Source organism: Anoplopoma fimbria, chromosome 15 (genome assembly GCF_027596085.1).
Source record: "Anoplopoma fimbria isolate UVic2021 breed Golden Eagle Sablefish chromosome 15, Afim_UVic_2022, whole genome shotgun sequence".
In the NCBI taxonomy this organism is placed as follows: Eukaryota; Metazoa; Chordata; class Actinopteri; order Perciformes; family Anoplopomatidae; genus Anoplopoma; species Anoplopoma fimbria.
In genome coordinates, this window is record NC_072463.1 from 14,842,453 (window position 1) to 14,866,149 (window position 23,697).

At 43.5% G+C, this 23,697-nt stretch overlaps 3 protein-coding genes across 3 annotated transcripts; 1 reads left to right on the plus strand and 2 right to left on the minus strand.

The window, feature by feature from the left end:
* The first annotated feature begins 135 nt into the window (after positions 1-135).
* psma6a (proteasome 20S subunit alpha 6a) lies at positions 136-4,410 on the plus strand. The gene is made up of 7 exons (XM_054613795.1): positions 136-301; positions 814-908; positions 1,077-1,158; positions 1,409-1,564; positions 2,057-2,235; positions 2,955-3,049; positions 3,565-4,410. Exons 1-7 carry the CDS (start codon positions 226-228, stop codon positions 3,620-3,622), a joined length of 741 nt encoding a protein of 246 aa, XP_054469770.1. The 5' UTR covers positions 136-225; the 3' UTR covers positions 3,623-4,410.
* A 298-nt stretch (positions 4,411-4,708) lies between these two features.
* Positions 4,709-10,153, minus strand: nfkbiab (nuclear factor of kappa light polypeptide gene enhancer in B-cells inhibitor, alpha b). The gene is made up of 6 exons (XM_054613452.1): positions 9,849-10,153; positions 7,966-8,071; positions 7,667-7,877; positions 6,783-6,871; positions 6,362-6,628; positions 4,709-6,266 (listed from the first exon to the last, which is right to left on the minus strand). The coding sequence occupies exons 1-6, from the start codon at positions 10,094-10,096 to the stop codon at positions 6,231-6,233; spliced, it is 957 nt and encodes a 318-aa protein (XP_054469427.1). The 5' UTR covers positions 10,097-10,153; the 3' UTR covers positions 4,709-6,230.
* Positions 10,154-16,924: 6,771 nt separating this feature from the next.
* Positions 16,925-22,245, minus strand: LOC129103765 (uncharacterized). Its single transcript, XM_054614357.1, has 3 exons — positions 22,096-22,245; positions 17,950-20,210; positions 16,925-16,985 (listed from the first exon to the last, which is right to left on the minus strand). The coding sequence occupies exons 1-3, from the start codon at positions 22,243-22,245 to the stop codon at positions 16,925-16,927; spliced, it is 2,472 nt and encodes an 823-aa protein (XP_054470332.1).
* Positions 22,246-23,697: the final 1,452 nt, after the last annotated feature.

Consider the following 23,697-nt stretch of genomic DNA (forward strand, 5'->3'; position numbering starts at 1 on the left):
GGGAAATGTATTTTTATTATTCAATTTGCATCTCTTTGCATCAATGCAAAGGGGCAGCAGGGTTGTAGTCAGTGGTGAACATCTGTGAACTACAAAGCTGCGACGGTGACCCGGATGTAGCAGAGAGATCACTTCCGGGTTAGATGTTTTCTTGTTTTGGCTCTGCAGCCTCTCAGGTTAGTTTCTCCTTCAGTCAACAACAGTTCATCGGTGTTTCCAGCCGTCATGTCTCGGGGGTCGAGTGCAGGGTTTGACCGCCACATCACCATCTTCTCCCCGGAGGGAAGACTCTACCAAGTCGGTGAGCAGCGTCAGAGAGAGATGAACCGGACCAGACATGCTCTGTCATCACTGCTAACAGGCTAACACCAGCTAGCCCATTCATAACTCTGTCTGAGAAGGAGTTAGTGCATAGTGAGAGGGTCATTCATTAACTATAATTAATATAGTAATGTAGTGATTAGTGAACTAAACTTCATTAAGCTGTGCAGTGCAGCCATTAAATATTTATTTATAAGAAATGAAATTAATACTTTATTTAGCTAATGTATCAAATAGTAATCTTACCCCTGGATCACAATTGTATTTATTATATTTTTTTCTACAAGTCATATTTTTAAATAAGTATAAATACGTTTCAACTTTTTCAACATAAAATCTGTGAAACATGAAAACTCACTACCAATATGTTACAAAGGTATACATTGTTTGCATATGTAAAAATTAAGTTTCATGTAAAAAAAAATAAATAATGTGTTTGATACAATTGTCAAAAGTTTGAAGTGCACTGTTTCCCCCTCTATCTGTCTTCAGAGTACGCCTTCAAAGCCATCAACCAGGGAGGACTGACCTCTGTAGCAGTCAGAGGGAAGGACTGTGTTGTGATCGTCACACAAAAGAAAGTTCCGGTCAGTATACACGTACACATTAGTATAAACACACACACACACACACACACACACACAGGTTTATGTTTCTGTGTCCTCAAAAATAATGTGGTCAGATTCCACAGCTTGCATAACTTGTGGTGTATGTGATGTACATTTCTTTCTGTCTTCGTCTCGTGTTTTTCTCAGGACAAGCTGTTGGACTCCTTGACGGTCACACATCTGTACAAAATCACAGAGAGCATTGGCTGTGTTATGACTGGAATGACAGGTAAGCAATGTCTTGTACATCGGATGGTGAATACTCATAGTTTACAGTAATTTAAAATGACGTAATGGATCATAGACTGCATTGTCTGACAACCATGTCGATAGTAATGAATCATCCATCTCTGCTACTCCTGTTGGCATATGAATGCGTTTATGCAGTGAAGTTTATCATATTCTTGCATTGTATAAATTCTCAATTTCAGTCGCGTATTTGTCCACTCTTACATTTTTCTGTCTCTTCCTCTCTCCAGCTGATAGCAGGTCTCAGGTGCAGAGGGCCCGGTATGAAGCGGCTAACTGGACGTATAAATACGGCTATGAGATCCCTGTGGACATGTTGTGCAAACGCATGGCGGACATCTCCCAAGTCTACACGCAGAATGCTGAGATGAGGCCGCTAGGCTGCTGTGAGTAGTGTGCATGTGTGTCCTTAATGATTGTTAATGTTATATAATTGTTTCCTATTTCAACCAAAACTGACCTGTTAGAAATGTAAAACCACTTGTCATCCATTTCCTAAATAATAATATATGTTCCTTCATGACCAGAGCTGGTCAATGCTTTAATATTAACATAACTTTGGGATGTTTTGAGATCTATACTGAAAGCTGTTTTGGTAAGAGTGTTATTAATATTGTGTAAACAGTGTTTCAGAGGGTTTCATCACAGCTTGATTCTGAATATCAGCACACAAAATATTTGCAGCTTCATTTTACATGTTATATATCTTTACACCTGATATTGGTCTCACCCACAAGGCTGTTAGAAACTGTTTTTGAGTAAAATGTATGTTTCAAAGTGCTGTTTAGAGCATAAACCAGATGTTTAAAAAGACATTATCTTCTCTACATTTTTTGGGTCCTGACTTCATTCCCCTCTTCCTTGCATCCTTCTTCCAGGTATGATAGTGGTCGGGCTGGATGAGGAGTTGGGTCCGCAGCTGTATAAGTGTGATCCGGCCGGCTACTACTGTGGCTTTAAGGCCACGGCAGCTGGAGTCAAACAGACCGAGGCCACCAGCTTCCTCGAGAAGAAAGTCAAGAAGAAACTGGATTGGACCTATGAGCAGACCATAGAGGTAGAGCACACACATTCTGACTGATCAGGGGCCAATGTCATGGAATTTTTGGGGAATTTCTTTGGTAAAGTCAAGGAGTGCTTTGGGTGTCAGAACATGTCAAGGAGTTTGCGTCACAATACTTGAATGAAGTGCACTACTTAGAGGCTCTTTGATCTACTTAGAGGCTCTTTGATCAACTTAGAGGCTCTTTGATCAACTGAAGTGGAAACCAAACACTTGCAGCTGTTGATGCAGTTAAACAAATCAGTTACTGTAGGATTTCTGATATTAGTCTAATAAAAATTGATTTGTTGTTTCTTAGATATTCCATTCAAAATATCAGTTTATATTTCCCAGATATTTATGTACTCCCTTTGGTAGAAGAAGAAGAAGAAGTCAAAGCAAACAAGTGGGATATGTCACACAGATCTAAATTTAATGTTCTACGTTTTGCAAAATGACCCTTCCTTATAAACAACTTCATGTTGTTGGTAGAAAAGTAGAGCAGTTGGACAAACATATGTGCCGTGACTTTATTTGTTTCTAACATCTTTTTAAAATGTCAACAGATATTGAAACACACATTTATACATTATGTCCAATCTTGCTCAATTATTTGACACTGTGAGGTCCCGTTTCCAGAGGCATCTCTTTCTCTGATGCAATGTTTGATTTATTTCCTTCTCCTCTGCTTTCTCACGTGCTTCTCAACAACCCTCCCCCTCTTCTCGAACCAGACGGCTATCTCATGTATGTCAAGCGTTCTGTCCATCGACTTCAAGCCCTCGGAGCTGGAGGTTGGAGTAATCACTACAAAAGAGTCGAGATTCAAGTGAGTATTTCCCAGACACAAAGGGAGTAAATACATTGATAACCACGAGTCAGGAATAGGATCTTCCTGGCCACAGGCAAAGGATTTTTTTTTCGCTGCTCAGCTACTGCTGTGAATGTTTTTTTTTTTTTTTAGAATCCATGCGTAACAGGGCATTGCTGGAAACAAACAACAAGAAAAAGAATATAATATTTTCTGTTCAAATAAACATGCAGCTCTGAACAGATAACATTGGTGCTGCATTTAAAGTCTTTAAAAGTAAAATTGCTGAAACATGGTAATGTCTTGGCATTGTCAATGATGCATCAGAGCTATTTTTAAAATCGGATAAAAAACAGAATAGTGTTGTAATGGAAACTCCCTAAAACAAAAACCAGGGATGAGATCAAAGCAAGGGCTTAAAGGGTTGAATGTGTTCTCAACACGCTCCAAGTGTGTGCGTGTGTGTGTGAGGCCAACAAAATCTGGCATAACAAAATAATTATGACCGTTAAACTTGTGTGTTTGTGTTCCAGGATTCTGTCAGAGGCTGAGATCGATGTCCACCTGGTGGCTTTGTCTGAGAGAGAGTGAGGAAAGCCAGCAGCCGTTTTTCTGCTGACTCTGAAAAGGATGAACAGCAACAACAGAAACCTCCCAACCCCCCTCATCTTCTGTACTAAGGCCTCGTCCTAGAAGGAAGATAAAGGAGGAGTTGGTATCATCTTGTTCGGAACAGTAAAGAACAACACAGTCCTTATTACCAGGCTGGGGAGAATATGTTACCCACCTACATTGGCACTAACCCCTCCTCCATCCTCTCTGGTCATAGCCAGGACCTGACTGGAACCAATATTATCGACCCCTCTTTTTATTTCCCTCCCAGCTGTACTGCAGGCAGCTGCCAAATGTCACAGAGACATTCAAATCAGTCCACTATATGATCCATCAGTCCGACATGCCCCTTTGGGTAGAGCTCAGCCCAAATGACGTCATTAAATGGGTGTGTCATGAGCAGATTGGAAGAAAGGGATGTGGTATCACAACAACTACAGCACAATACCTCTTCATACATCTAACAATCCTAATTACTCAGGGCTGCCACAACGTTTATCTCCCCCATTTTGTAACTGACTTCAACGTCTCCCGTCTCCATCTTCTCTAGTTTCAGGATGATGTTTACACTCTGGTGTACTCGGGGAACAGCTGTGGGAATTCTCCCATCACAGACAGTAATTATTGTCACACCCTTGTTTAGGTCTGCTCAGGTCAACCGGAAGTCACTGATTCTATCATCCTCTCCCCTGTGTCTGGATCCTCCCCTCACCCCTCTGCTGCCACTGCTGTACATTACTGCACTTCTATTAAACACAATGTTTTTACCGAAAACTCAAGTTTCTCTGTTTCCTTTTCTTTTTGTTTTGCCGCAGGGAATTTTACGTAAATGTGAAGCGGGCAATTCAGATTTGAGAGCAGCATGTGCTTGTCTGACCATGTTAATAGCTTCTTTTGCTGTGGGAGTGAACATTGTTTTCAGATTCAGTGTTGCCAATTTATATCTCCATACGGTTTCAAATAAAGTCGACAATTTCTGCTAGAACACATCTTACAAGGAAATATTTTATATGGAAGGAAAATATATTCATTCATTTTTATTGACAGTTTTGTATTTTTCTGCTCTCAAAAAATAGCTTAAATAAAAAACTTCAATGTATACAAGCTGGGTAAAAATCTGTAAAGTCCCAGTTGCACTGGTTGTCCCACTCATGAAGGGTATAATGGACTTTTGATGTGCATTGTTGTAAACCCCCAAAGACCACATGTATACAGCTCTTTGAATCCATATATCAAACCATGAACACTGTTTTATTGGGAAATGTTTGTGGTGTCTACACAAGAATTTCAGCACGTTTAAAAGGCCTTGCAAATATTTCAAATATATATATTTAGTTTGGATAAACAGCTATTATAAAGTTACGTTACATCTCCATTGTTGGTTAAAAGCTGCAGTGTGCAAAGCCAACACAATGATCATAGACTTTCTTTTGCGTAATTAGCAGTTAAACAGTTGACACTTAATATTTTTTTCTTCTTCCTGGAACTGGAGTAAAACTCCCTTCCTTCCCTCCGACCTGAGCTTGACTGAAGCATCCTGTTGTTCCGCGGACATTCCCTTCTTAGTAGGAATGAGAAGCAGGAATGTCGTGAACAGCTGAGTGTTCTGTTCCTGGGGATTTCCTGTCCCTTCCTCTTTAGCCCCGCCTCTCCAAAAACTTCCTGATTTAGATAACTGAGCAATCAGCCCCATAATTCCCCTTATCCTTCTTATCTCTGTCTGCGCGCACACACACACACACACACACAGTACGAGGAACTGTCGCAGGCTCAATTGGCTGTCAGTTCCTCATTCAGTGGAAACAAGTTATCTGCCCTTTCCTGCATGACATGCGTTAGGACAACGAACTGAAACTCGGTGGAGTCATTTATAAAAGCACAGACATACTGACGGCAGCAGAAAGGCACATGGTGGAAGTAATGTCTTGTATAATTGCAGCCTTGTAATATCGTCAGGCGCTGCCGATTATACGTTTGGCTCTGGATGAGCATTCTTTTGCAAATATCACCAATATTATGACAGTTGTGCAATTTTCCGATCACATGCCATCCCTCATGTCACCCATCCCCCATAAACATATTCACACAGAGATTTTACTGTTAAATATGAGTGTCTTTAATTTAACTGGAGTGTGCTGGACTGTTCGCTGCCTGACATATACAACCTGCTCAACTGTACACATTCACAGCTTCCATAAAAAATACATCTTTGTATACACAGCATTTACAATATCATACAACAGAGCTGTTGCAGGTACATCTGTGTGGATGGATGTTGTTGTTTTTTTTGTGACAAATCATCTGCGGTGTCCATTGAATGCAAGCAATCCTCTCGTCTTACAGCAAAACTCATCCCGCCGTCGTGTATTCACAGCTCGGCGTGTTCGCTCTCCCGTGGCCTGGACCGGACTCCTTGCTGCTGCCTGTCCATCGGCCCCGTCAGCCGCGCCGTTTCCGGCCCCGCGCTGACGAGCCTGTGTGACGTCGTTGCAGGAAGTAGTAGACGTGCAAAGCCCTTTTCTCTTGTCCTTTACCGTCAACATCGCATCCTCCTGCCTCTGTAACTTCCTCCTCCTCCAGTTTCCTGCTAATGTCCATTCCACTGTATGTCGTCATATCCCACCTGCACACACACACACGGAGGACGGAAATGGTTATACACTGGCAAAAGAGCTAATTTTAATGTTACGTTGGAAGCTCCGAATTTTCAACACCCACCTCCTCATCGGACTCGTCGTCCTCCTCCTCCTCTTCCTCGCTGTCGTCCGACTCGCTGTCGGGCAGCTCCCGCAGGTCGGGGTTGGTCAGCGAGTACAGCTCTTTCCTGATGTCGTCGTCGTTGCGGCCGTAGGTGAGGTGGAAGGGGGTGTGGCCCCCGGAGGTCAGGAGGTTGGGGTCCGCTCCTTTCTTCAGCAGCAGTTTGACCAGCGAGAAATTCTGCTGGTCAACGGCCAGGTGCAGCGCACTGCGACCGTTCCGCTGCTCCTATAGGACGGGGAGAGAATGCAAGATTGTATTAGGGCAAGGTGGGTGCTGGTCCTTAAAATGAATTATTAAATAAACATATACACAATATAAAATTCTACTCTACACAAGTTGATAAAGTGTGTATTCGCACATATAAATTTGCTGTGTGTACCTTTGCGTTAATGTCAGCTCCTAGGTCCACCATGTTCTCCACCAGTGACAGGAAGCCCTGAACTGAGGCCAGGTGGAGGCAGTTCTGACCTGAAAAAAAAAACATAATGGGAAAAACTTAATAACTGACACTAGACCAGCATATGTCATATTTATAAACCTGCAGTTTTCTAGGAAAAGTCAAGGATCCAAAAAAGTTGGTCTCAAGTTAATTACAATTTAGGAACAGCTAAATAGTATGTGACTGGACAGAGAATTAACTTTAATGTTAATTAAATATAATTCTGCCATGTTAATTCAGATTACTAAAAGAGAACAGACTTTTGCATGAGGTCTAGTTACAATTTAATTTCCATTATTTCAAAAATGTGGTTCCCCAAAGAAAAATGTAACATGTCTATGCAAGGTCGTACTGTATTTGAAGCCTTAGCATCTAACTTCATGAGCCATTTAATAGATGGGGTTTCGTCTGGAAATAATGGTGTGAATGTGCCATGGCATTCCCCTTGCTTGCTTAAAATGTTTCCTTCCCCCTAACCATAGTGTTCAGGGATATTTGGCAGCAGAAGTTACTCTTTTTTTGGAGCCCATCATTCCTCCGTTTAAATAGTAGTTAAGACCAGCAGCAGACTGGTCAGTGTGTGTTCTGTTTCCATGCACCGAGGGTGGGCCGCCACAGAATGGAAATTACCACCACCGCTACAGAATATAATATTCTGATCATGTTGAAACGTATAATCATTTAGCCTACCACTGTTAAATACAAACATTTCAGTTCCAAGTGAACAAGTATAGTTTTAATGTTGACAACTGAAGCACTTGTCAGAAATGTCATTAACAGTCAAGGTTCGGGAAAGAAACACCGTCCTTGTTCTACAATCTCACCTTGAAAGTTGCAGGCAGCCATCACCGTGTGAAGATGCTCCGGCAAACAGTTCTGTGTGAGGACGCTGAAGCACAGCAGGTTACCGTGGCGACAGGCGATGTGAAGAGCCGTGTCCCCGCTGTCGTCCACAAGTGTGGGATCGCAGTGGGCCACCAGCAGGCGCTCGCACACGTCCGCCTGGTTCGTTATCACTGCTAGGTGGAGAGGAGTCTAAGACGAGAAGAGGAGCAGACGGGTGAGTTACTGAGTCAGAGGACATTTTCATTATTCTTTACGTGAGGATTGTTCCCTTCAATACCTGTCTCTGGTCATTTTGTGTGTTGAGGAAGTCTGTGTTCTTGGACAGGTCTATCATGGTTCTGATGTAGTCCTTGGCCTCGTGGATGATGGCCAGGTGGAGCAGCCTGTAGAGACAGAGAGGGATGGTAGAAAACCTGTTACAATACATAAACAACACAACCTAATCTATATTATTTGTTTGTTTTTTTCCACCAGTAAACCAGTGAAACACAGTCACTTGACATGATGGAAGCATGTAAATAACAGCAATTACATCCGCCTGTGGTTTTTTATCTGTTACTTTTGAACAGTAATAAAATTGGCCTTATTTACGATTATTCTAAGTTACGTGCATTATAAGAGGTTTTTTTTTTTTAAATGTTATTGCAAAGTACTGTAAAATCAGCCCTGGAAAACAACGTTCTGTGACCCAAAAATGGGATTTCCATCAGCAGGAAGTATTACTCTCAAAGGAAACTTTAAGTACACCCCGTCTGTTTCTCCAAAACAGTAGTTCCCCAAGTTTCCGAGTCTCAAGCCCCCAAACATTCGAAGAATTCTTAAAACAGATTATTTAATATTGAATTACATAATTATTACTTATTTAAAAGACTTGTTTTTTTAACAATGTACCTTGTTTGCACTATATCTATGCTGCTGTAATCCTGTAAATTTCCCTGCTGCAGGGCTAATAAAGGGTTATCTTATCTTATCTTATCTTTATTGCTTTCTTTTCACTAAGTCGAATTGATAGTTTTGTAGTATACGTGCAGCATAGCAGCCAGTTTAGCACTTGATGGATTGGGAATAGTTTCCAAACAATGCCATTACAGTAAATAAATGTAAACAAATTAAAAATGACCCCCCCAAGTGCTCCTTTTGCACATTAACATGGTGTCAGGCCTCATATGAGACAGCTGTGGCTCCTGGTCCTGATTATTAAAGTCACGTTGTTCAACCTTTGACGTGATGGCCCTTCATGTATGCACGTGCCCTGAGAACAGCTCCAACACTGTTCTGAGTTTGCACCGTTAACTACTCTGTTCTTATCTCATATAAAGACATTTGGACGTACAGTACCGGTCAAATGTTTGTTCACACCTTCTCATTAAACTACTTTAAAGAATATAAAATATAAAACATATTCTGGTTTGTTGAGCATTTGTTTTGTTTACCACATAATTCCATATGTGTTCCTTCATAGTTTGGATGTATTCAATATTAATCTACAATGAAAAATAAATAAATAAATAAATAAATAAATAAATAAATAAAACTATTGAATGAGAAGGTGTGTCCAGACTTTTGACTGGTACTGTAATGTGATTCCCCCTGGTCTTATGAGAGCAACGCAGACACGTACTCCGGAAGAGGGTTTTTTGCCCTCAAACACACACACACACACACGTGTGTGTGTGTGTGTGTGTGTGTGTGTGTGTGTGTGTGTGTAGTTGAAGGTACTTTTTTTCCCCTTGTTGTCCCCCCCCTCCTCCTCCTCCTCCTCCTCCTCCCCCCCTTTTTTTTTTCTCGCATCACGGGAGCGCGCGTCGCTCGGATTCCTAGGCGGCGGCGCGCCCGGGACTTTCCCAGTCTGACCCGCGGCCATAGTAGACCCCTCCTGTGAACAGACTTCTGTTTACGTCCAACTCTGCGGGGCCCTGCCGCCGCTACAGCCCGTCACCCAGCCGGGCCCCGCTGCGTGTGTCGGTGACCGGAGTCCTGGTCCACCCAGAGCCGCGTAAAGGACGCAGGGAGGCCGCTCCTCCGCGCTGCACCGACGCGCAGACATTCCCAGCAGGAGGGGGTCACGTTACACCCAGGACCCGAGACATGGGGCCTTCTCCCCGGGCCACACTACCAGCCACACTAACCCCCCCGTGCTCCTTGTATGCTCGCACTTACGTGTCTCCGTCCTCCGTGGTTTGTGTCTTCCACTCCTGCAGCTCTCCGGGCGCAGCGGGTCTGCGCTGCGGCGGCTCCGGCTCCAGCTGCAGCTGCCGGATCTCTGCGGCCACGGCCTGGTACTCCTCCTCCTTCAGGGAGTCCAGGCCGCTGTCCAGCCGCTCCTCCGTCGACGGAGCGGGCTTCCCTTCTTTAGCCTCGCGGCCGTAATCCATCTGGTTGAGTACGCTGGTCCGGTGGAGAGCCATGGCGGCCTGCAGTGCGTCGGAGAGGAGCGCTCGGTTGTCTAGTGGCGGAGTGGTGCAGCAGGCTCTAATGCCCTCTGAAGCCAGGGGGCGGAGCCAGCAGACTTGGTGGGGGATTTCCAGAACACTGTCACTTAGAATAACACAGAGTGCTGGCACCAACGGGGGATTTCTAGTCAGACACATATAAATATACTGCTCGGTTTGTCACCAAGAGAGCAGAGTCGGTCTGCAGGGCGACACTTGCTGCACACAAAACCAACATTTCTGCAGTATTTCAGTCTTTACATATATATATATATATATATATATATATATATATATATGCATTGCATCTCTAAATACACCTCCAACTTGAGCAGCAACTTCTTCTAATTTAGCATGCATTACATTACATTACATTACAGTACAGTACATTACATTACATTATTACATTACAGTCATTTAGCAGACACCTTTATCCAAAGCTACTTACAATAAGTGTATTCAACACAGGTATTCAAGATAACTACTAGTCACCAGAAGTCATAAGTGCATCTCCTTTTATTAAAAAAGCATCTAAGAGCATAAACCAGAGCAAAAGTACAGAAACAAACTAATAGGAATACAATAAGTGCAACAAACTAATATGAATACAATAAGTGCAGAAACAAACTAATACGAATACAATAAGTGCAGAAACAAACTAATACGAATACAATAAGTGCAACAAACTAATATGAATACAATAAGTGCTAAGTGGAAGGCTCAGGGTAGCACTTCTTGAAGACTATATAGTGTTATAGTCGTATTTGTATGCACTTCTAAGTCAGCCTGGACAAAATATAAGGAAAGCAGTGCATCCATAACTCTAGGGTTAATTCTGCAAGGTGGAGCAGGAAATCAGAATACCTTGGAGCACAGGCTTCTAGTGCAATTATATGGTTGCACAAGAGTTTTTTGTTGTGAGGGCGGTTGCATGGTGAGTCCTAAAACTGCACATTCCCGCTGAATCACTAGAACAGAAGGAAATGTTGCTCAGCGGCCCGTCTGCGTTTGAGGGGATGGGATGACCTGCAGGTGGAGGTCCTGCAGCACGCACAGGAGTTTCCTCCAGAGTTCCAAGTTTAAATGCAAAGTGATTTGATCTTACGTGTACTACCATGAAAACAGGATAATAATACAATTTCTATTGAAATGATGAAGGCACTTGCAAATGACAAGGTAGACAAAACATAAACTATACTTTGTTGTTTAATTTTGAACCTCTTTACTTAAGATTGCATTAAACTTGTTTTATTTTATTTTTACAAAATGTACCAAAACACTGCCAACAAGGAAGCTCTGGACTAGATAATAATGAAAATAAATGAAACAAAGAGAGAAGAAAGAAATCTGGTTGGAATTGATATCAAACACTATTACTAAGTTTGTTTACAAGATAGTTATATTTAATATATATATAGTTAACAAACATCAGGCCTGCAGTGGAGTACCCCCTTTCCAACTGTGGTGCCTACATTGAATAATTGATATTGTTGCAAAAAACCCAGTATCAGTTGTTTCTTGCAAGCATTAAACTAATTGTAAACTAATTGTAACATAGTGAATGATACCACTGCTAATTTTATACTGAGATGAGGATTAAACACCCCCTGATTCTGTAGCAGTGACTTTAATATCCCAGTATCAGATCACTCATTCAATTCCTCTGCAGATGAAAATGGAAGGACTCCAAGTTCCTCGATAAGACCGCGAGACTTCGCGAGGCTGTGACCTATCCCTTTCAAAAAACAAACAACGAGACGAACGTGATGTTCCGGAGGGCCTGAGGGAAACTCCAGGCTGGTTTTACCTCCCATTGTTCCGTCTTTGTGACCAGTTAGACGGGGAAGCTCAGGCCTCACTCTCAGCACATAATTACTGTCACAATAGCAACTGCTGGGCAGCACATTCACACAAAAGCATAACGTTTTTCGACCAGGAAACAGTTTTTCTGTGGAGAATCTTGTGCACCATTCACTAGATTTATGTATTTACCATGTTGCACCATGTTGCACTGAGAATAATTAGCTGTGCGAGAATTGCACGTCTCAGTTTAACATTGCATTCTGCTATTGTTATTCAGTTTACGATGCAGGAATGGTAAAACTGTAGAGAGGACAGCAGACCACACTGGCCACATTCACGCCCACTGTTCATTCTGAATACATGTTAGGCATCTAGCCTGCTGATCACAATCAGTTTTGTGGTCACAGTGAAAACAAGACCTCTGTTTGAACCGTAATAAGGCAGATTAATGGAGGAGAGGAATGCACACAGCAGGCCCGATCTGCTTGTGCTCCACCTTTGCACAAAGATTTATGTATTTAGAAGTGAATTTAATATTTAAAGTACATTAGAAATGTTTACCACATTTTAATTCCAGTCCATTCTGCTCAACTTTCCATTTGTGAGTTTTTTGTTTCTTTTTATGTCATATCTACTTTCCTGGAAACATCATTTGATAAAAGGTCAATCAAACCAATCGTTAGCATGACGTCTAAGTGGATTAACATTGTTGAACATTGACTGGATCACAAGGCCTATTTTTCTCTTTAAATGCAGATATGTGTAAATGATGCAGATATGATTGGAGTTATCAATTTCATGTGAAACCAGAGCAGCTCTGCATCATTAGCGGAAAAATATCTGCAGCAACCGGTTAAAAAACGGCCCAGAAACTAAACTAATTAGTTTAACAAATATCTAAATGTTGTTCTAGCAGCAAAAGACATGGAAGGAAGTAACTACATTTGCGATAAATGATAAATGATCCTGTATTTGTTTTGTGTAATGAGTGTTTTCCCAGGGTGTCTCCCAGCTGGCTTTTCAAAATGTAACCTGAGTCATTGACACTTTGTTGATGACCTATTTATGGTTGGAGTTCGCTCCAACGGGAAAATCTGGGAAAGGAAACTGAGATGGTGTAATCAAGTCCTTATGATGGTTGTGATATTTTGGAGGGGGGTAGTTTTATGCATTGCTACTGTAGAACTCACTACCTTATATTCACCATTAGTAATGAGAAAGAAAAATAATTAATTATGTTTTTTTTAATGTACAGTACCAGTCAAAAGTTTGGACTCATTCAGTGGTTTTTTTTTTTTTTTTTTTTTTTTCTACATTGTAGATTAATATTGAAGACATCCAAACTATGAAGAAACACATATGGAATTATGTGGTAAACAAACAAATGCTCAACAAACCAGAATATGTTTCATATTTTACATTCTTCAAAGTAGTTGAATGAGAAGGTGTGTCCGAACTTTTGACTGGTATATACTTGAGGATTGGGTGGGGAAAATGGACCAGCGTGCAGACTTTGATTTTCTAGAATAACAAAACAAGTTCAGACCGGCCACAAAGAGGAAGTTAATCTCTCAGAGTCCTCTGAAGATAATTTGTAAGACAAAAAAACCCCAGTACACAAAACAACTGCCTTCTTTCCCTTTCCTTAAACACACACCAACCAGTTTGTTGTCCGTCAAGACCTTTAATACCCCGTCACCTGCTGTCTGTGGCCAATCAGAGAGGGGATCTGGAATCAGTGCCACTTTAACCCAGGTGGCATCAATCTTTCCTCATTCGGGCCTAATTGGTGGTCAAATGCACTTTGACAAAATATATTAATGAAATGTTCTCTCTCAAGAGGAACATGCAAAACATAAATGCTGTTAGCGAGGTAAATATTTACTTCTTTGAAACTTTGACTAACATTACAGCAGGAGAAATTACCCATAGAGATCAGGGAAGTCAGGGAATTAAAGTCCCTCTACAGAAAACCTCAGTGAAGTGCATTCCTCAAACATTACCAGTTCACGGCTCATCAAGGAAATGACATATCTGAAGGGGGAGAAAACAGGCTCCATGACTTTGACAAACACTATGTGTACTACTACTTTTGTTTTGTGGCTTGTATTGTGTGTGAATATCACTTATAACTTATGTAAATGCAACTGTTTGTTTAATCCTTTTTTTTGTATTGGATTTTTAAATATTTTCATTTGAGCTTTTACTGGAATAAACGTAGAGGGAGCCAGGTTAAATGACAGCCAGATATTTTTCTTGGCATGCTGTTCCCTCACCTCAGTGTTTTCTCTCTGTTAACGGTAGAAATGAAAACAGTTAAAGAGGAGCGTAAGCGGTAAAATAGCATTGGCTTAATACCAAGTGCTACAGAGGCACTGGTTTCTGTAGACCAGAGCTACAGTCATGTTCACCCAGCACACTACCCTGTGCAGTGTGTGTGAGCATAGACATATTCAAACTTTATGACCGGGTGATTCTATATTATGTACAGTATATAATAAAAAACATTTGTAGAATGTGTATTAATAAAAATACATTTCTATCAAAATAACGAATGTTTATTATGTAGGATTATTTTGGATTGAAAATGAAATGTTGTTTCTTAGCGTAACTATGTGTGTATGCTATGTAATCTACTGTATCTCTGTTGGATATGCTCTAGAAGTACAGCCATGGTTACATAAATGTGTGACTATATGCACAACTTGCATGTACAGTATCTGTGCACGTTAGCTCGTGCGTGTATTGTGGGAATCCCTGGGCATTCTGGACATGTGCAAACTCAGAATGACTCATCATGAATCACTCAATCAGCCACACACAGTAAAATACGTTATGGTAAAGGGTCAAAGGGAACAATGACTCATCAAATCACTTTCTGAACTTCTGACTGTACAGAGACCGAAAGCATGACAGAAACACACCCCCCCCCCCCCCCCCCCAGTGGGACGGGTGTGAATAGTCCTTACACACACACACACACACACAATCAAGATCACTATCTCCCTCCTCAACCCCTTTATTGCGCTGCCATTCTTTATGTGCTTTGGCGATAACGCCACACACACACACACACACACACACACAGCGCGCGCAGAGGGAAAGCCATGCCCAAGGTATTCCCACCACCACCAACCACAAAGAGACCGATAATCAAACACTCCATTGGGACAGAAACATTCAAGTTTAGTCAAAGACGATTACCTAAGTTTAGGTTTGGTTTAATCAGTGGTGGGAAGTAACAGAGTAGAATTACTCGCACTGTACTCCTTAAGGTATTGTCCTTTAGTTGAGTATTTCAATTTTATATAACTTGATACGATATTTCACTCTGCTACATTGAGTTACAGTGATTCAAGTTTTACATGCAAAACACCTGATCAATGTATGAAATTTAATGTACAGATTAGACATATATAAACCACCTCTACCAGCTAACACTGTAGCTGATCCATAATATTAAGTATCAATATTATAATATATAACAATAATACAACACTGAAAAAGTCATCAGTAAATTTACTTTTGATACTAAGTTAATTTTGTTCTTTTACTTAAGTAAGTCAAGTAGGAATGCAGACCTTTTACTTGTAAAAGAGTGTTTTACATTTTAGATTGCATGTTGTATTTTATATGGTGTTACAACATTCAATTCACTAACAAAGACCACGCTTATCACGAGATAGGTTATGACTGATTTATTACGAATGTGAGTCGGAGGGATGGGTTAGGGAAGGGGTTGGAGGGATGAGGGGATGAAGGGATAAGGGTCGAGGGATGAAGGGGTAGGGGTCGAGGGATGAAGGGATGAAGGGAAGGGGTCGTGGGAAGAAGGGATGAGGGTAAGGGATGGAGGGTAAGGGAAGGAGGGGTGTAGGGTAGAGAAGCAGGGAGGGTAAAGAAGGTTGATGACTGATGGTGGGAGGAGAGCGATGGTGTCCGGTGGCTGGCAGGAACAGGGGGATTGGAGACTCTTGGGTGGGGGCTGTCTCTCCGGAAGGTCAGGTGGCCTTCCGGAGAGACAGCTTCAAGAGGACAGGTGCCGATGTGCGTTTCTGATGTCATTTAGGTTGGAATGGATGTAGGTGTGGTACGCGGGGGACGACCAGCGGCCGAGGGTCTTGATGACGTGGTCGGGGATTCCTTGGCTTGAGGCGGTGGAGGCGGCCCCGATGCGGAATGAGTGGCCTGAGTAATATTCCGGGTGTATACCGGATTTATGGAGGATTTGGCGGAAGTGGTGGTGAAACCAGGTTCTTGTGGCCCCTTTGCCTGTCTCTGTGAAGAAAAGCGGTTCCTGTGGAGAAGTTCCGCTGGCTAATCTTGCGCTTATGTAGTCACATATGGGTTCGAATGGACTTAGGTATGAGTTTAGTCGAAAGATGTAGATGGGCTGGGGCGGACCAGACTGGTTGGTCTTGCTGCGTTTGAGGTGGTAGATGATGGTGTCCGGATGGTGGATGGAGATGTCGGACATGGTGGCGTGTTGCGATGGATGGTGGTCAGAGTTCTGAGCGGTGAATTCCGAGCAGCGCAGGAAGCCGAAGAAGGCCAGCAAGAACATGGACTCCAATGCTTTGTCCATGAAGGGAGATAGGTAGCCTGAACGGAGTGTTTGGATGCAGCGGGTAAGGAGGTCCGAGGTGAGGGGCAGACGTTTAGGCGTGGGGTGTGGTTCGGCTTTACGGAGACCTTTGAGTAACATGGTGATGTGTGAGTGGGACGCAGCTGGACAAGGAGTGCCTGAGGAAAGTTTGGCGAAGAAGTTGATTCCGCTTATGTAGACCCGTATAGTGGAAGGCTTGATCTTGAGGAGTGAATGGGCGAACGTGATGAAGTTCGTGAGGGTCAGGACATCGAGTGAGGGGAATGGAAGGCTGAGGGAAGCGTGGAAGGCTTTAAAGCTATTCCATCCGGTGAGGTATGATGAGAGTGTTCTGGGGGCGACGCTGTTGAGGATGGCGTCTTGGGAGGCAGAGATTAGGTGTTCTAGTAGCGGGGTCAGTTGAAGATGGTGGCTGAAAACGGTGGGACCGGAGTTGGCAGAGGGTCCGCGGCAGGGCTCTGAAATTGACAAAAAACTCACTAGCCTGGGATGTGATAGGCTCGGTGATAAATGAGTAACTTTATGTGAAAGTTCTTGTGGCCATCTATTTCGCAGGGGGGGACGCGTAGCAGAGCAGTTAACATTGGTTCTATGTGAACGCATCCGTCGAGGCTGCCGTTACTAAAATAGGGAGAAGTTCCGAGGTCACTCTTGGGTTGGACGATAGATGCGGCCATGGTGGAAACAAATGGACAAATACTGAGACACAAACACAAACAAGATGTGGCGATGGCAACTTGGGACTGCCGGCCATCAAGAGAAAGGATATTCCTACCAAAGATGGTAGGGGAGGAGGAGGATATTGGACCTCGCGAATATCCGACAAAAAAAAGGTGGTGGAAATTTAACTGTAAATGGCTAACTGGTGACAGTGTGCCCGCACAACAGCAGATGAACAAGGCTCTGAATGATTTTTACCAGGCCACACTTTGTGAGGAAGAAAGGTCACAGGAACTGATGTAGATGGGGGCTCTGAGAAAAGAGTCCTCAGAGAATCAGCTCTGCCTCTGATGATGTTTAACCTGTCTCTTTGTACATAATACATTTGTGTAATTTTGTACATTATCTGCACTAAAACATGTTTAGAGTTGTTTAAAGTTTTAAGTTGTAAAACGTTGGCCCCAGCTGGAGAAGACAGCGCTTGCAGCCGCTCATTCTGGCGGTTAGGATTTAATTTTAATTGGATATACATTCCCAACTTCACTGTAAGATGAATTTAAAGCTTTAGTTAATAAAATGATCAAATGAATTCAGTGGCTCTCATAATCTGTCTTTTTTGCTGACGGGAAAGGATGTGGTTTCTTTCTGGGAGTGGAAATTCTGATTGGCTGGTAACTTCAGAAACTTACCAGCCACATTGGCTGGTGATCTTTATTATTATTATTAAAAAAGTTAATTTGGCAGAGGGTCCGCGGCTGGCGCCAATGGTCTGAATTTCTGTAAAGAGAAACGAGAAAGTGAGTCAGCTATGGAGTTTTTGTGACCTGGGATGTGATAGGCTCGGATGATGAATTGTTGCTGGGCCGAAACCAAGGTGAGTCTACGCATGAACTGCATTATGTCTAGACAATGTGACCATCCTTTGTTGATGATGTCTACGACGGCGCTGTTGTCTGAATATAAAGCGATTATCTTTTTGGACCATTCCCAGCCCCAAAGAATGGCTGCTATGACTACCGGATACATTTCAGAGATTGCCGAAGAAGGGGTGAGGGATGAGAATTTGTGCGGCCATTCGGCTGAAAACCATTTGCTGCCGTAGAAGCCGCCGAAGCCGATGGAGGGGGCTGCGTCTGTGAACAGCTGGATGTCTTCCGGCTTGGTGATGTGGTCATCGTAAAATAAAGAGATGCCGTTCCATGAGGAGAGGAACTGGTGCCACAGTTTTAGCTCCGTTTTGCATGCTTTGTCCAGGGAGGCGTGGCCATGGAGATTTGGGACAGAGGCGGCGACTGAAAGGAGGTGGGACAAGAAGGATCGACCTTGGGGTATGATGCGAATGGCATAGTTGAGGTGGCCTAACAGTGAAAGGAGTTGGTGTTTGGTGCACTTGGGGGCCAGGAGGTAATTTGAAATGAGTAAGGAGATCCGATTGATTTTTTCGGTAGGTAGGGATGCTTGGAGTGAAACTGAGTCGAGGGTGATGCCGAGGAATTCGAGGGAGGTGCTGGGGCCTACGGTTTTCTCTGGAGACAGAGGAACGCCGAGTTCCTTGAACGCTGAGGTTAAAGTGTTGAGGCCGTGTGCTGGGGGTGAGGAAGGTGGCGTGACGGTGAGGAAGTCATCTAAGAGGTGGATGACGTACGGAAGTTTATGGACGTTGGTCAGGATCCAGCAGAGAGCTTCGGATAAGCAGTCGAAGATTTTTGGGCTGCTCTTGCACCCGAAGGTCAAGCGCACTGCAAAGTAATAAGAGCCTTTCCAATGGACGCCGAAAAGATGCCAGAATTCGGGGTGGATCGGAAGAACTTTGAAGGCGCTGATGATGTCCGCTTTAGCCAACCAGGCTCCTTGACCTGCGAGGCGAATGAGGGATGCGGCGTTGGTGATTGTGGTGTACTGCATGGAGTAGTCCGGGCTCGGGATTAGGCTATTGATGCTTGGGATGGAAGAGCCGTGGGGGGATGAGAGGTCTATTATAAGTCTCTTTTTTCCTGAGTATTTCCTAGTAGCTATGCCGATGGGGCTGATTCTGAATATGAGAAAAGGTGGGCTATGGAGAGGGCCGATCATGAAGTCTTTGACTTCCTGAGCCAGGAGTTTGTCAACTATGTCGGGCTCGGAAATGGCGGATTTCAAATTATGGCATGTATAGGACTGCTCTGGTTTAACCTGCAAACCTGGGTGGAAGCCGTGTGTGAAACCTTGTATTAGGAAGCTGGTGAACTGGTGGTCTGGGTGGTTCTGTAAGGCGGAAGCTAGAGCTTGGACCTTGATTGGTGTATTGAGGTACTTACAGAGGCTGTGCTTGGTGGGGTTGTGGGGACAGGTTGGTCTGGAGTGGGCACCTCCGCAGAAGGAGCAGGTGTGGAGGAAGCGGCAGCTAGAGGTGCTGCATCCTAAATCGTTGAAGTTGTTGCAGACCATTCTCCCGCCCTGGAAGAGGACTGGTCTGCCTCTCCTGTCTACCCCTTTGGGGAGAGGGCCGGTGGTTGTTGGCTGGTTGGTGGCTGGTTTTGGGATGATGGATGGTGGATGGTGGGGGAAATGATGGAGGCAGGCTGCGGTAACCGGTGGGGCTCCGTCTTCTAGGAGCGGCTGTGGAAGGCAGGGGGGCTGTGAGGGTGCATGTGGTGGCTGGATGGGAAGGTGCGCCACAGGACTCACAGTTAAGGGAGAGTCGGCGTGGTGAAGGAGGGTCAGGGTGGTTTTGCCCGTTGTTCGAGCGCCTGGATCTCGAGCGGATGGGAGAGCGGCTTCGGGGAGGGACGATGTCCCTCGCGCGCCGAAGTCGAGTTCTCCCCCTGGGGCTGATGGAAGGCGAGGGACCGACGGCCTCGGAGTTGTCCGGGGATGAATGCCGGGAGCCACGAGGAACGTGGATGGTGGAACGTAGCCGAGGTTGCTGGCGACGAAGGATGGTGGGAGAAGGTTGGAGCCTCGGGACTTCGGGGTGACATCGTGTTCTTCGAACAGCTCGTTGTCGGAAGGGTTTAGGAAGAGTTCTCGTATCTCGTGATTCTGACGTCATGAGGAAAACAGAGTCAAGGAGGAAGTGGATGGATCCGTCATGCTTAAATACTTTGTGCAGAGACAATTAGGTGTTCAGGGCGTGGTCATTGTTCCCGAACTACGTTATTTAAAACTTCATTTTTACAAAAAGATAAAGATACTGGGATGAAACAGTCAGAGACTGGATAGGTTGAAAATGTTTATCCAAACATTGCAGGAATATTCATTCCCTATAGAAAAATAAAAAAATTATTTTAAATTTGAAAATGTTTATATTATATATATATATATATATATATATATATATATATATATATATTACAAAAATGTTGAGTGCTTACTGTTGCAACCGTTCCAACCAGTGCAGCTAAAACATCTTTAGCAACTTGCCAGAGAAAATTCAAATAGCAGACAAAGATACTGCTGGGTTTAATTCTGATTACTTTGCAGTCGGGGTGTTAAGTCACTTGTTGATGTTCCTGGATTTTGCTGAGTCTGCTTTAATGAGCTGTGGGGGTTTATGCACTCAGCAGTGCAGACTTCCCTTTAGTGAGGACCAGTTGTTTTTCTTCTCTTCTATCTTACAGCACTTTGCTGAAAAAGTTGCTCAACATGCACGGATTCACCGCTCCAGCTTCCTGTTATCTAGTGCTGTAGTGGGCAACTGATAACCAGAGTCTAATGTTTCTTTTCCTGGAGAACGCTGGAGTTTCTCCAGTTTACACTGTTGGGTTAGAAAGACGAGATGGAAATAACTAAGATTTATTTCAGCAGGGGAAGGAAGAGGGCTGCTGTCAGTCAATCAAAAATAAAAAGTTTAAAATAAAAATAAAAATAAAAATAAAAATAAAAATACACCACAAGCCAACATAACAGCTTCAGACTGTAATTGTGGATGCTGTGACTCTGTACCACTAGATGGCGACAGAAGACCACTGAGATGTGACGGTATCTACTGTCACACAACGGAGCTAACATTTGTCTTCTAACTCTCAATGTGATAATCAAGTCTGAACACGGATACGTACATGGGTGATCTCTGTGCTTTTTGGTCCTCATCACTTAAGAGCTGATCAGCAGGCCGATGACACTCGGCACTAAATGAAACATAAATTTGAGGGAGATGTCTTAATTTAACATGGTTCCTTTTTTTTTTCTATCAGACTCTCTGCGAGCACACGCACACACACACACACACACACACACACACACACACACACACACACACACACACACACACACACACACACACACATACACAGACGCTATGTACAAATACGGGTCCCAGACAGACAGCTCAGCTGTATAATACTGCAGTACTTAAAGGCTTGTGACTGAGAAGCACAGATCAATATGTCATTTTCAGCAGTCTGGAGGATTATCCACCTCACTGCCCACTGATGCGATGCAAACTAAAGACACGCACACACACACACACACACACACACACACACACACACACACAGAGAGAGAGGGACACGTCTTGTCCTCCAGCAACCCCCCCCCCCCCATGTCTTTGGATCCATATTTTTACAGGACATCGACTGAGAACATTTTCCCTGTTTTTAAACTACTGAATGCTGCTTTCTATGTCCTGTGCTTCCACCCTCCCCTAGAACATGTTGTTTTAGAATCTTAACCTGTACACTCCTTTGTCTTATCAGCACGCGTTCACTGGTTTTTAAATGTTCTGTGAATATTATCATATTATGTGCATCAACTTAACGGTGAACATTCATAACCCTATTGTGTGATACCGTCATAATTCAGTTTCGTTGATTAATAGAAGTCATGTGAAATGAATCACAATTTTGACTTTACGTGAGTGAGCAAGTGAAACTAATGAAATAAGAGAGACACATGTTTGACTTGGTTTCTTATGGTTTTGACTCACTACAAGTGGTTCATAACGTTTTCCTGATATAAACGTGCTTCCATACGATAACATGTTTGGTGAAATGCCTGTGAGTGAGTCCGCATACGCAGAGGCCTCAGTCACACTCTCAGTCACACTCTCAGTCACACTGGGGTCCCCCCCCCCCATCCCCTTTCTCTGTTCTAGTTTCTATTCCCCAGGCGGCCCTCGTCAAGCCAGCAGCCCGACCCTCAAGCTCGTTCTCACGCTCATCCGCCTTGATTGATTTCCAGGGAGCGACGCCGGCTGGCCCACTGGCCGAGCTATAGACCGCCTGGCCCCGCGCAGAGGGGCCCGCCAAGCCCAGAGGGGGGGAGAGAGGGTGGATGGATAGATAGATGAATATCCCTCCGATCTCTTATCAGCTAGAGCAGCTTCTAGTGGGACGGGTGTGAATAGTCCTTACACACACACACACACACACACACACACACACACACACACACACACACACACACACACACACACACACAATCAAGATCACCATCTCCCTCCTCAACCCCTTTATTGCGCTGCCATTCTTTATGTGCTTTGGCGATAATGCCACACACACACACACACACACACACACACACACACACACACACACACACACAGAAACACACACACACACACACACACAGCACGTGCAGAGGGAAAGCCATGCCCGAGGTATTCCCACCACCACCAACCACAAAGAGACGGATAATCAAACACTCCATCGGGACAGAAACGTTGGTAACGGTCTGATCTGTGTCGGTGTTTCTAAACACACACATCTGATCAGAGGAAAGAACTTCAGCTTCTAGGAAACAAGAGGGACAGAAGCACCTCAGCGTGGGAACAACAGCACCACGTTGTTTCACACCCCAGCAAGTAAAATAGCTGATACAACTAAAACTAATACGACTCTATGATTATGATTATGAATTCCATATATATTTCACCATAATGCAAACTTCCTGTTTACCTCTGAAATTACACGTGAACCCACTTGTTTCCTTGTGAAAACATGAAAGTAAAAACTGCAGTTCTAAAAAAAAAACCCCAATGTTAACCATATTTAATAAAAACTAAGGACTGGGCAAGAAGCCAGCGTTTTATTCCAAGTGTGCAGAATTATGACAGAAAAGAAGAATCAGGTACAGTAAAAATGAAAACTAACATACAATATAATATATAAAGTGTATACGATGCACCCAGAGAGAACTGATTATTTTAGGGGACACTTGATAAGATTACACTAATATTCATGCCCGTGCACAATGTTACTAGTGTCTTTGTTTGGACCTCATCTCTTCAGAACCAGCGTTATAAAGTGAGTGGCCATGTTTCTGCTGTAGTTATTGTTGTAATAATAGAGAGAAACCAGTTTGAAGTAATTGATCGCTTTGTTCCACCCTGTTCCCAAATGGAGGCCCATATTTAAGTCTGATATTTAATAAGAAAATAAAAGAGGGAACACTAATCAGCCAATCATTCAAGTCTATCATCTGTGTGTGTGTGTGTGTGTGTTGTCTGTGTGTTGTGTGTGTGTGTTGTCTGTGTGTTGTGTGTGTGTGTGTGTGTGTGTGTGTGTGTGTGTTGTGTGTGTGTTGTGTG

Excerpts from the sequence above, each read along its gene's own strand:
- psma6a (XM_054613795.1), top strand. The coding sequence starts at position 226 with ATGTCTCGGGGGTCGAGTGCAGGGTTTGACCGCCACATCACCATCTTC. Across the intron at positions 909-1,076 it reads TCACACAAAAGAAAGTTCCG|GACAAGCTGTTGGACTCCTT; the intron begins GTCAGTATACAC and ends TGTTTTTCTCAG. Across the intron at positions 1,159-1,408 it reads TGTTATGACTGGAATGACAG|CTGATAGCAGGTCTCAGGTG; the intron begins GTAAGCAATGTC and ends TCCTCTCTCCAG.
- nfkbiab (XM_054613452.1), bottom strand. The coding sequence starts at position 10,096 with ATGGCTCTCCACCGGACCAGCGTACTCAACCAGATGGATTACGGCCGC. Across the intron at positions 8,072-9,848 it reads ACCACGGAGGACGGAGACAC|GCTGCTCCACCTGGCCATCA; the intron begins GTAAGTGCGAGC and ends CTGTCTCTACAG. Across the intron at positions 7,878-7,965 it reads CACAAAATGACCAGAGACAG|ACTCCTCTCCACCTAGCAGT; the intron begins GTATTGAAGGGA and ends TTCTCGTCTTAG.
- LOC129103765 (XM_054614357.1), bottom strand. The coding sequence starts at position 22,245 with ATGGGGGGGGGGGACCCCAGTGTGACTGAGAGTGTGACTGAGAGTGTG. Across the intron at positions 20,211-22,095 it reads AACGTTATGAACCACTTGTA|AATCACGAGATACGAGAACT; the intron begins GTGAGTCAAAAC and ends TCATGACGTCAG. Across the intron at positions 16,986-17,949 it reads CAGAAATTCAGACCATTGGC|CCCTGCCGCGGACCCTCTGC; the intron begins GCCAGCCGCGGA and ends TCAATTTCAGAG.